At 48.8% G+C, this 12,828-nt stretch overlaps 2 protein-coding genes across 3 annotated transcripts in view; both read right to left on the reverse strand.

Moving 5' to 3' along the window:
* Positions 1-212: 212 nt before the first annotated feature.
* Positions 213-1,354, reverse strand: LOC122385712 (zinc finger protein 512B-like). Its single transcript, XM_043374161.1, has 3 exons — positions 1,190-1,354; positions 857-924; positions 213-620 (listed from the first exon to the last, which is right to left on the reverse strand). The coding sequence occupies exons 1-3, from the start codon at positions 1,199-1,201 to the stop codon at positions 302-304; spliced, it is 399 nt and encodes a 132-aa protein (XP_043230096.1). The 5' UTR covers positions 1,202-1,354; the 3' UTR covers positions 213-301.
* A 7,935-nt stretch (positions 1,355-9,289) lies between these two features.
* The window catches only part of LOC122385711, a 42,939-nt gene continuing 39,400 nt past the window's right edge, over positions 9,290-12,828 (reverse strand). The window contains exons 1-2 of one of the 2 annotated variants that reach the window (XM_043374160.1): positions 10,839-10,942; positions 9,290-9,787 (exon numbers count right to left, since the gene is read on the reverse strand). In XM_043374160.1, coding sequence (XP_043230095.1) covers positions 9,389-9,787; positions 10,839-10,850 — 411 coding nt within the window. In that variant the 5' untranslated portion in view covers positions 10,851-10,942 and the 3' untranslated portion in view covers positions 9,290-9,388. Of the gene's footprint in view, positions 9,788-10,838; positions 10,943-12,828 lie in introns of those variants that run through there. The other variant, XM_043374159.1, reaches the window with a different exon arrangement.

Consider the following 12,828-nt stretch of genomic DNA (forward strand, 5'->3'; position numbering starts at 1 on the left):
TACCCGTTGTGGCGCCTCTTATCTGGCCTTATCACTAGCCTATGACGTCATTGCCAGAGGAAGAGTTTGACTGTACCCCAGAATAGACCAGACCAAAGCAGAACAGCCCGCGAGCCGACAGATCGGCACGATACCAATTCGATCGTACAATGAACAGAAAAACAAATGAGTTTAACAGACTTTATAAATCATTTCCCGCATAGAAAAAGTGCTTAAAATTAAATGTTGTTTGTTAACAAAACATAGCACATACATATATCTCATTGACCGTTGACGCACTGGCACATCCACCCCTCACAGGTCAGTGGTGACCGTACCCGCTGGAGGGCTTCTGCACATAGACGGGAACGTGCACGGGCACCTTCTTGACATGGTACTTGTGCTCCACCACGGGCACACGCTTCACGACCGGCACGTGCTTCACCACGGGCACCTCCTTGACCACGGGCACGTGCTTGACGACGGGCACGTGTTTGACGACCGGGTACGGCTGTGGCACGTGCTTGACGACCGTCTTGTGGACGGGCTTGTAGACGGGCACGCGGCGCACCACCGGGTACGGCTGGTGCTTCACCACCGGGTAGCGGCGGTGTTTGACGATCGTCTTGACCGGGTAGTGTCTGCGGACAGCGGCGCCGGGGCTCGGGTCACACTTGGGGCAGGGTACGCCGGTACGGGTGTGTGTATATCGGACGAACGGCCAGACACGGGCGCCGGCCATCTGTGGGCGGCTGTGAGCGGGTGCGGGGAGCACCGAACGACCGCCGCGGCCGGCACCTCTGTACCGGTGTCCGGCCAGTGTACACAGCTGACACAGAGCTACATGGAGTGGCGCGTCTGAGCGCTGGATACTCACGTCTGGTGGCCATATCCTCCGTCGGCCTCGGCCACTGCGGCGGCAGCGACGACGACAACCAGCAGCGCCTGAAACGGGCGGCGACCGTCAGCGAAAGCTGCAGGGAATCGAAAGGCTGGTGGTAGCGTGCTATGGAAACAGTCGCAATGGTGCACGCATTGTGGTTTTAGTGTTGAAAATTAATGATGGAAGCGATATGCTTCCACATTCTTTGACCATTCTTTACATATTTTTCAGGTAATGTTAAAGAAGTTGGCAAAAAGACGAAAGCCGAAAGTTGAATTTAATCTTTTTGCATAACACTATGTAACCGCACTGCATTTCACCGCTTACCAGCAGCTTCATGATGTGAGTGGAGAGGTGAGGTGAGCGATACTGTGTCGGTGGACGGCCGGCGGCGGCCTTTATAGCGGCCGGCCGCGACGGGCCTGCTGTCCTCGGCACTGCAAGGTCACACACACACACACACACACATGGCTGACGAATCGGCCAGGCGGTGCGGCACCGGGAAACCCGTCTGAGGTGCTGACTGGGCCGACAAAACATTGCAAAACATGAAGGTGTCAAGCATGAGGGACTTGTACAGCGAGGTCTGGTGTACCAAGTTCCGTCCTTGCTCCATGTGGCGTGCACGCTGTCCCCTGAGGCCTGAAGTTTTTTTTGGACCGCGTAACAACAGCGGTGTTGTTTTTAGCTCTCAGTGCCAGAGGAGCTTTCACAGAGATATTAAACTTTCAGAAACTATAGAGGTCTCACAACTAGTATATCTAGGATATTTCCTAATGGTCACCAGAGGTCAGGCTGGTCACGTGACCTCACTATTATAATTAAATAGGAAAATATAGAAACTTTGATTTTGCACCGGGTATCAGCTACAACTATATCAAGCACATGGAATCGTAATTTCATTTATTTCTTACGAGGTCTGATATTTCATTTTTGCATTGTTGGCCTTCCATGACATCAGGTATGAAGTTACTAAAGTCATAAAAGTTTTTAGTGTATCATCCCTGATTAAAAATGAACTAGCGAGTACAGAAAAGGCCACTGATCGACTCGGAAATGCTTTCCAAACCGTCTGATGTGCAATATGACCTCCTTTGACCAGTTCCGTGACCTGAATGGCTTTGACCTGAACTCTGAAGTTGACCTGAGTTTAACACCCTAAATTGACCTCACACTAATAAAAACATCACATTCGACGCGCCTGAGGATGGTTTTAAAGCTTGGCTTTAAAAGCTTGGCTCTGCGACCTATTCATGGCACGATGGTTTTAAAAGCTTGGCTCTGCGACCTATTCATGGCGAAGTTAGCCGTTTTCACGACAGACATCTGGTACATATTTGGTGCACATCTGGTGCAGATTTGGTCAAATCAGGTTCAGTGTGTCTCTTAGTAGCTATCAGCTTGGGCTGCACTAATTGCTCATATGCCTGCTTTGTCATACTATCTGAGAGTATCATCGATTAACACTGAAATAAATTCATAAAGGCCGTTTTCACGACGGAACTTTCGCAGAGGAACTTATTTGATACCTAAAAAGTACCTACCCTTAGAGGCCTTAACATCCCTCAAACTGAAATATTTTATGTTCAAAATAATTTTAGAAGTTTAAATCCGGGCATTTGTTGCCCTCAAATCACTTATTTATTTACAAACACAGCAATTTTTGGTTCTAGTAGCCCACCTTTCGACTATGAGGTATTAAATCAGCGTGGCAACTTGCTCCCTCTTTGCTCCCTCGGGTATCTAATTCCGGAATTCTTAAAAACAAGGAAAGTATATATCGAGTTCTCTTTTATACCTATTCAGTTATGTTTTAATGGTGATTAAGATATGACAAATTTTTTAATTACATTTCATATAAGAAAACACGCAAAACAATGAAACAAAAATAACTACGGCAGATAATTACCTTCAGGTATCTAATTCCGACCAATCAGCACCTCAGTAGGATATGACGTCATACAAGAATGGTGGTGAGGGCCGTTTGCAGTCCCGGCCGGTAGGTCACGTGACCGCCGGGCGCCTCGGGTCACGCGGCGGTCGGGAGTCGGACGCGGGGCGTGGTCGCGGGCGGACGCGCGGGGCATCATGCTTTGCTTTGCTTGCTTTGTCAACTTCATATAACTTACTATCGCATTCGTGTGAAAGCCAAACACTCCTCAGTGCCCTTAGAAATTGAGTTTTGGAAAGCTCAAGTCCCTATAGCTCCTCAGGTCGGCAACAGTTGAAGCCTCATCTGAACCCATGTGAAAAAACGAGGGTAAGGAACCTTGTGTTGCTTTTTCTTTTACCGTCATAATTATCTCAAACCATCACAATTTTGGGTTGCCACATTGTCTGCTTCACTACATTCGTGTAAAACTTGGGTGAAGGCTGGTGGCTCAAAGAAAGGTGAAGATATTTCTTTAAGTGCCTAATCCGTGAAATTGAAATATCCCGGCTTTACAAATCTACACTTTTCATTTTCTCCACGATACATTTTTTTTAAATTGTTTAAATTTTATCTACATTTGTTAAAATCGGGGCTTTGGTTTTGTGTAAACTAGATCATAAAGTTTACTATAGTTTTGTGTAACCTGATGGCTGAAGAAAATAGTAATTTTGCTAAAATGATGTGCGGAAATTTGTTGCTTTCCAAATCAAATTACTCATACCTATATTTCATTCAAAATTAGGAGGCATTATTACTGTTTTTTCTTGTAACATGAACTGAGTTTGGGTACGGTGCTCCGGAAACGTTGTGGAACTTTAAGCTAGCTAGAGCAGTTTCCATAAAAATTGTTTAGATAGTTGACATGGCTTGTTGACAACTCTTTTGCTGTTTCTAAAAAAGTGAAAAAAATATTTTCCTGCATTAAGCACACAAGGCATGTTATTCTCATAAGCTATCGAATGTTTTTTTAAATTTTTTTTTTCAGCCGGTCCCGTAGCTCAGTTGGTTAGAGCGTTGGACTCCGCGTGGTGAGAGCACGCGTTCCCGGTTACAACAGTCCGGGTTCGAAGCGCGACGGGCGCTCGACATTTATCATTATGGGCCTCCTGACAGGTATGGCTGCGGTTGGTGGCAGGCCGTAGCCAGGCGAAGTCAGCGAGGGGACCGGCCGTGCGCGGCTTTGTGCGCACGTTAAACTTTGGACTCTAAATTCTGCCATAGAATCGGAATTGCGCGATCGGAGGGTAGAGGGCAGGGTCATCGCAACAAGCTTCGCTTAGCGATGGCTCTGTCCTTGTGAATCCTTCCCATCAAAAGGTCCGGACTAAATTTAAAAAAAGAAATTAAAAAAAGAAAAAAATGTGTGTGTGTGTTTTTTAAGCTGTTTTTTTAAGCTTTTAAGCTGTAACTTCAGTTACTTCACTTTAGAACATATTGCCCAGAATGCGTCACTGATCATGAGCTGGTATATCATATCATATGTAGCAAATACATAAATGAGAATAGTGTGTCATGAATTTTTGTGCATGCTTCTGGATCATCTGTAATTACATCAAAGGCTCGGCTCAAGAGTGTCCTGCCGACCAGCTTATGCCCAACCCTTTCTGTCCGCAGAACGTCGCCTGCGACTCCCGCACGCCGTTTGCCCCGGCCGTCCGTACTGGTCTTCGCGCTGCGAGCCGCGCTGGAGTTCGCGGCGGCGTCGTGGAGCTCCCATCGGGACGGCGTGTGATGCCCGCGTCGAGCTTATAAGCCGTGAGCTTCGATTGGCGGCTCACGCGGTCACCAGCTGTATGTACAGCCTCGGCCCCGACGACCCCGCTAATGGCCGAGACCGGCATACCCCCGGCATGGGTCCGCTGTCCGGCGCAGCGCTGGCCGCCCGCATGCTATGCTACTTTTGGCTGTATCGCTGCCCAGCGGGAGCGCGCTCCACGCTGCGGAAGAGGTACACGTTGCGACTCGACTGAGGACTGCAACCGGATGGTGACACGTCGGCCTCTGCGCCCTGGCCGGGGCAGGCGTGACCGACGTCAGAGTGGAGGAACGCCCAAACAAGACCAGCCCACCGTCGGAGCAGCATGGAAATATCATGTTCTGCCTGGACGTCGGACCCGGCGGCCGCAGTGCACCTGCACACGTGCGGAGAGGGGCGCTGGAGGCTACTCTGGAGCTTCTGCCATTCCGCGGCGCGACTGCTGGCAAAACGGCGGCGATTGAGGCGGTTGGGAACAGCTGCAGCAATGGTGATGGCGGTGATGGCGACATGGCGGTTTGGGACTTCATCTCAGCGCGGCCGCCGCCCAGTCGCCGCTGCGCCCGGCTGCTCAGCCACCTACCGGATGGCGGGGTGGCCCTTACGGCCCTCACACCCGTTCGGTCTGCGGCCACGTTGTGGGGTGGCGGTCGCGGGGTTAGCGGCGTTGGACTTCGTCCTTTATCCAGACTGCACCGTACCATCTGAACGGATGGATCTGCCAAGAAAGATGACATCCAAGGCGGCTATGAGGCGATCACAAAGCTTCACCAAGAGCTTCTCCTTCATGGGGCCGGCCGGCCGTTAAGTCGCAACACCGGTTGCCGAGTGCCAACAGCTGCGTGCGCTGGCGCCGACGCGTTGTGGGCCGCGCTGCTGACGCCCAAGCTGCGATATCAACCATCTATGAATAAGTGGCAGCGGTGGCGGCTTGTCAGTTGTTAACGTGCCTAAGGCCCGGTCACACATGCATGACGTACGGCCGGCGCATTGCAAAAAGACCAGTGCGTCGTCGTGCGTTGTTGTGTGACCAACTTTTGTCAGGAGTTCGCAGGAAATGGCAAGTTGACAACGAATGCACAACGCGCTACGAACGCGTTGCCAGCGCGCCGGGCACTTGCACGGCGAATGCAAAGCGCATAAAGGGCGCACACACAACGGATGCACAGCGGCTTGCTAGCGCACGGGACGCATGGACTGCGCGTGCACCGCGCATTCAACGCACAGCCAGCGAACTGCTTTTGGCAGCGGTGCAGTAGCCCGTCTTGCCTGCTGTCATATCAGAGTAGGACCCCAAGGAGGGCACATCCTCATGTTTTCAGATGGTTCAACAGCTCCTGAGATAAACAATGACAATGACAAATAATGTATGATTAAAATGACTTCTAAATTCTGACATCAAGAGCAGGAGGAATTGAAGAGGAACCCATGCACTATGCAGCAATAACGCAGGAGAGTCGCCCATGAGGGTAGAATGAGCAATGAGGAGGTAGGACCTTGTTATGGTTACAATTAGACATACGCCAGACGAACGCTGTGCGCGCTACAGACTCGCTCAGCTCTGGTTTACCACGTCTTTATAGTCTATGCGAATCCGTTAGACATGCGTTAGAGGCACGCTATGTCTGCGCTGGGTGTACGCGATGCATCAACCGACGAGCATACAACGATTACCTAGCGTATATTCCGCGTGTATCTGGCGCTGGTCCAACGCGCTCCGCGCGTGTCTGGCGTCCGCCTTCGCGCGTCGAGCTCAACGCACATTTTTGAGCATGCACAAAAATTGTCGACGCACGCGACGAATGACGACGCATGATTCCGTTCGCCCAGCGCGCTCGACGAACGAGTAACGAATGCATAGCGCAGGACGACGCACTGGCCAGAATGAATGAATTTTTGGTGCGCGGGCCGTGCGTCGTGTATGTGTGACCGGGGCTTAACAGACGTTGCGAATAGCCCGCGTTGGAATCGCATGGTTGGGAACACAACGCAAGTAAAAATGGGCTTCCTTGATGAACCTACTTTTTAAGCATTGTAGCCTTTGTAATTTTGGATGTTTTGCTGTAGATATTATTTTCTACATATATGTATACTATATAGGCACTCACGTGCTTTAAATCGCGCAATGCAATTGAACCATGGTAAAGTCAATGATAAATGAACTGAGAGCTGACATGCCCCATGCTTTGTGTGTGTGTGTGTGTGTGTGTGTGTGTTTTTTTTTTTTTTTGGCGAGTCGATAAAAGTGGTTTTGGACACTGGATGAGTTTTTAGGGGTGTGGTGAGGGGGAATGTAATTCCACAGACCTTTTGTCAGATTCACCAATGCAGTAGGTCTGTGCGGTATTTAGATATCGGAGCATTCTTTGAAAGTCGTGAATAGGGCAACTGAGTACCTACCTTGACCTATAGCCGTGATATCCCCTCACAAAAACTTCTTTTAAATAACCGGGGATAAGCCTACATAAGCAGAGTAATTGCTATTACGAACACCTAGGTATCACAATGCTGAGCGAATAGGAAAATCTATAGATGGAGAATTGTGCCGCGTTACGGGTGCTCGGGCGCAGCCAATCCAGCGTTACCCCAGCGGTGACCTTGACCCGCATCGTCTGTCTCTGCTCCAAAGCCAAACCGGCGTGGAATTGGGAGCGCTCAAGCACTCATGGTCCAGCGCAATTCTCCACCTGAATCCATTCCTGATACACATTTGCTTGCTCATAGTCATGGAACCCCGGTAAATTCATCTAACTTTCATATTGGTCGCTCCATAGACGGATGGCCACAGATATCAACTTAAAAGGCCATTGTTGCATTCATTTAGTGGAGATCATTAAAGAGCCGTGATAGGCCACAAGTCGCGTGACATCATACGTGTAACAACCAATAACGTCGGCCTGCAAAACCCAATGGAAGCGGCTAGCAGCGTGCAATAAAACAGGGCGCTGCTTTCTAAATGTCTGTCGTGCGCCATAAATGAATATATCTTTTGTAGTGTGGCAACTCAGTATCTTTTTTTAACTATTGTACTAGTATTTAATAATTTCATAATTTTATAATTGTGCTTACGCTTTATGTTGATGTTAGTGATAAATCCTTAGATAAAGTAAATCGATGTGATATTTAATAGAAAAATAGCAAACTAACGCGCCATTCATTCGAAAGCTGGTAAACCTACTAAAAAGAACTTCTAAAATTCCTGAGGAACCAAAGGATTATATTGGTATCAAATAGATGCCTGCTATTCCGTCGTGAAAACGGCCAAAATAAAGATATTTGCTGTAAAAGAGATTAGGTGCAGATTTGGTTAAATAAGGTGCACTCGCCGGATAGCTCGTCGTGAAAACGGCTGTTATTTACCAAATACCTAGCCCGTACCAAGGGCACCTATGAACACCTGACCAGACATCAGAGATCACCGACTGACCTGAGGTACCAGTCGATGCGTCTTGTAACGCCGCAAATGCTCTTTTCTCTCACGACACTCTAGATCAATTAAATGCGAAAAGACGGGGGGGATGTCGCACCCTTACCCCTTTCAGCAGCGTATGTAGAAAACGGATCAGTACGGCGAGGGTTAATGGCATTGTTGATTGGTTCCAACAAAATTGGCCATGCCTTTGCTGCAGCCAGAGGAGCAGCTTGCTATCACCAGTCCGCAAAGGGGTGCTCCCAACATTTGTGTTATACTCCACCTGCCAAAGCAAATGATCGGACAACATTTATCTTTCTATTTATTCACACGACGGCATCCATTCGATTGGCGGCTTTTTAGCCGAGGTGAATGTGTGAGCACGTTACATAGCAATGAGAAAGATAAGGATACAGATACAGATACAGATGTATTCAAAAGAAATCCATACAATATGGCTTTTCATTCTTCTACGTCAGTTACAATGCGGACACAATGAGGACACATTTACACTAAACACACAAACCCATCATACATACACCAACTGCTCACAGCGCGTCAGCCGATCTCACGAGCCGCCTGACAGTACGGCGGAACCCAGGCTCGCCGGGATAGGAGGCTATTGGAGGATGTGGGTACAGATCTGTAAGTGTTACTACTACTTTGGTAGCGCTGCGCACTTCTACATACAGACTGTTTCATAGGCTCAGGCGTCGGAAACGACAGGCGTGAACAAAACCATTAACTAATAACTAGTAATGGATTAAAACAATAAAAACGTTCAACATGTTTGCCAAGTAACAAGTTCGACAAGTACGTAAGTCGCCTAAGTACAAACTGCAGAGATATGTGTAAATGCGTTCTGCGTTTTGTCTCATTCACTCTGCCATTGTTACCCCTCGAAAACAGAAAAAGACGCCTTTTCGGCCAATAAACGAGCGAGGGCGAGGGTGAGTCTTGCACATGAGCAATGAGCATATATGAAGGGGTATCCTAATTGACTTTTGTGGAGCACCATACTAACCAGTGCGGAGTGCCTACCGTTGTACCAAATTTTAGCAGCCGTTCTGGAGGTGTGGAAGTCGCCTCCTGCATGTGCGGCGGCGCGCATGCAAGCTGGGTGCCATTTATCTTCATGGCACCCTATGCGCCGGTCACTAATCGTGTTCTTAAGTCGAGCGCAGTGGGTGCTGGTTTGATTTTAGTTACGCTGCTAAGCTATGTAGACTTTCGTTCCAGCTCGACTAATCATGCGCGTCTTTTGTGTGTCAAATTATGTACTCTGTGTAAACATCTGATGTCTGACAAACATTCCAAGAAATATGGAAAACAGTTTATTTTCATCGTCCATGTAAGCACACAAAAACGTACAAATATGATGACACTCGCAATGATCTACATTCTCCAAATATTCACTTTTATTTCCTAGTGATGGCCGTGGCCGTACTTGGGCTTCTCGACGTAGACGGGCACCTTGACGGGCACCTTCTCCTCGCGGTAGTGGTGCTTCACCACCGGGTAGTGCTTCACCACCTCCACGTGCTTCACCACCGGCACGTGCTTCACCACTGGCACGTGCTTGACGACGGGCACGTGCTTGACGACCTGGTACGGCTGGGGCACCTTTTTGTAGACGGTGTTGTAGACGGGACGGTAGACGGGCACCGGCTTGACGACCTCGTAGGGCACGCGCTTCACCACCGGGTACGGGTGGTGTTTGACCACGGTGCGCACCTTCTGGTAGCCGACGTGCTCGGTCTGGTAACCATGGTAACCGTGACCTCCATCGGCCAGGGTCACGGCCAGCATGGCGGCTGTCAGAACCTGCCGGACAGTCACACGGACAGTCAGGGCACCGCCGGATCAACTGCCGGGTCACACGGACAGTCACCGCCGGATCAACTGTCAGATCACACGGACAGTCACCGCCGGATCAACTGTCAGATCACACGGACAGTCACCGCCGGATCAACTGCCGGGTCACACGGACAGTCACTGCCGGATTAACTGTCAGATCACACGGACAGTCACCGCCGGATCAACTGTCAGATCACACGGACAGTCACCGCCGGATCAACTGCCGGGTCACACGGACAGTCACCGCCGGATCAACTGTCAGATCACACGGACAGTCAGGACACCGCCGGATCAACTGCCTAGTGACACGGACAGTCACCGTCGGATGAACTGTCAGATCACACAGACAGTCACCGTCGGATGAACTGTCAGATCACACGGACAGTCACCGCCGGATCAACTGTCAGATCACACGGACAGTCAGGGCAACGCCGGATCAACTGTCAGATCACACGGACAGTCACCACCGGATCAGCTGTCAGATCACACGGACAGTCAGGGCACTGCCGGATCAATTGCCTAGTGACACGGACAGTCACCGCCGGATCAACTGTCAGATCACACGGACAGTCAGGGTCGGATCAATTGCCGGGTCACACGGACAGTCAGGGCACCGCCGGATCAACTGTGAGACACCAACGTTGAGGAAAGTGAAACATTAGCCATATAGCCATTTTCCTCTTTAAACATTAGATAAAACCAATTATTTTTTTTTTATCCTTTGTTTCAAGCTTTAAGGACATTCCATTTAACTCACAATGTAAAAGGGCATCGAATTCCGCAAAAAAAAAATCAGGAATGGTGTGATCGCACCGTTTAAGGTTGTTGTTTTTTCTGCGCAAGTTTTTTAGTGATTTGTACTGCTATATAATTCGAACAGTAGTATATTTTTTATTTAGAAGAATGAATGGAAAATCTGACTATTTTATAGAGCAGACAGCCGGGCGTATCAGTCCGGAATGAGATGAAGCTGAGACCGAGCCAGAAGACCGATAGAAAATGAGCTCCTGTCGCTTACCAGCAGCTTCATGATGTGAGTGGAGAGGTGAGGTGAGCGATACTGTGTCGGTGGACGGCCGGCGGCGGCCTTTATAGCGGCCGGCCGCGACGGGCCTGCTGTCCTCGGCAGTGCAAGGTCACACATACACACACACGGCTGACGAATCGGCCGGCCGCTGCGGCATCGGGTAAGCTTGCAACGCTCCTTGATGAGTCATGTATGTTTGGCTTCGAATGGATAAACGTGTTTGATTATAGGCGTACAATTACTTATCAGTTAGCTACCTACCATATGTATTCCAAATAAAGCTGCTAATTGGTTTATTTCAGGATGCACTAGATAAAGCTTCGCTGGTGTTCAAGATGTTCGATAGAAATGGCAAGCAAAATTTTGCAACATGATTGAGTTCATTCTCGTAACCTCCTCACTTCCTTATCATTGACTTCCCTCTTGGCCCGTTATACCTACCGGCCCCGGATGTCGCGTTGGGTGTCAGCGACGTTTTTATCCAAATTGCAAGTGTATTTCTGAGATCTTTGATATAATTTTGGTTGTTCGAATGGTGATTTTGTATGCATTCAAAGAAGAAAATAAATAATCATCTAGATTCTTTCCACGATTCCTGGACGTGTCCCAACTCACCCTCATTGTCATGTCAACTGTTCTGAATTGAAGCTGAATTGATGGAAACACTTAGAACATGAATTAAGAAGAAAATCCATCACTGTCAAGAATGCGGAAACCGATATTTCACTACACATTTTCTTACAATTTTCGAAGTTGTACATACAAATAAGAAATAATAGCCCAATCCTCCCTATGCTCCCCTGCCTTGGGGGTGAGAATGAAGGACTTGAATAGAAACAGCTGTCACGTTAATATGAGCAATTATTTTGACCTCGCTGAACGTATTGACAATTACTACATACGGTTGGGCCGCGAGTGTGGGTTGGTGGGGTCCCCTCTGGCCTCTACCTACTCCTAATTGAGCCAGTGCTTCGCCGAAAAACAAGGTCTAGGCTTTGCTTTGACGTCAGCTAGTGACCCCATAGGTTAGGTCAGACGGAAGGTGCACCAAGTTTTACCCTCGCCGGGCCAGGGGGGATTGATGCGACGCCCCCCCCCCCCCCTAAGGTTTTCGCAAATAGCGTAAAAACGGCGCAGAAGGCACCTGGCCTGCGTGGCGTCTGCGTGGCGCCGGGCGACCATCAGAGGTAAACCTCGATTGTGAATACGGCCACTGAGGGCAAAAGCTATCATAGCCGTTTTTACGATAAACGTTTTTCTTTAATTACTTTTGGCTCAAGAGGATCACGACCTTACTTTTACGGTTGTAAAATGACCTCGCTGTCGGTGCGCCCCTAACCCCAACAAACAAACAAACCTTACTTTTGCCAGCATCCTGTTCCTCTCGTCGAGACGCGTCCAATGAATTATAATTTGACCTTGAAAGCTCATTTTAAAAATCTATCTCAGGTCAAGGTCATGACCTGACCGGAAAAGAGAATGCTGCATATCCGTCGATCCGTATCGTCGAGCTGAACATATATGAGGTGTTTTCACCGCTCTAGCATGTCTCTATCAAAAGTTATTGGCAAAAAACTGTTGGGGTCCTTATTTGACCTGATATGACCACAGGGGCACACAGAGAGGTCATGAGTGCAATTTTCCGATTAAGTGTGTCATGTTTATCTTTAAAACCTCCAAAGGGAGGCGCATTTCAAGTTTTCCCTATTGACTTATAACGGAGAGGTCGCAAATTAACCTGACCTTGGGTTACATTACAGGTATCGAAATTCCGCGATATGCATTTTATACATGCTGTTACTCTTATCAATTGACGTACCTAACCTGGTGACCTGACCTTGAACGACCCGGATCTGACATTTTCACAGCATGTGCAGAAAAGATGTATGAAATGAACAGATGTGCCAAAAAGGGCAGCGCGCAGTGTCAAAAATGCGCCCCCCCCCCCCCCCCAGCACGACGCTGCTGGAGGGTGGGGGGT

Source organism: Amphibalanus amphitrite, unplaced genomic scaffold (assembly GCF_019059575.1).
Source record: "Amphibalanus amphitrite isolate SeventyFive unplaced genomic scaffold, NRLGWU_Aamphi_draft 000228F_arrow, whole genome shotgun sequence".
NCBI classification, from domain to species: Eukaryota; Metazoa; Arthropoda; class Thecostraca; order Balanomorpha; family Balanidae; genus Amphibalanus; species Amphibalanus amphitrite.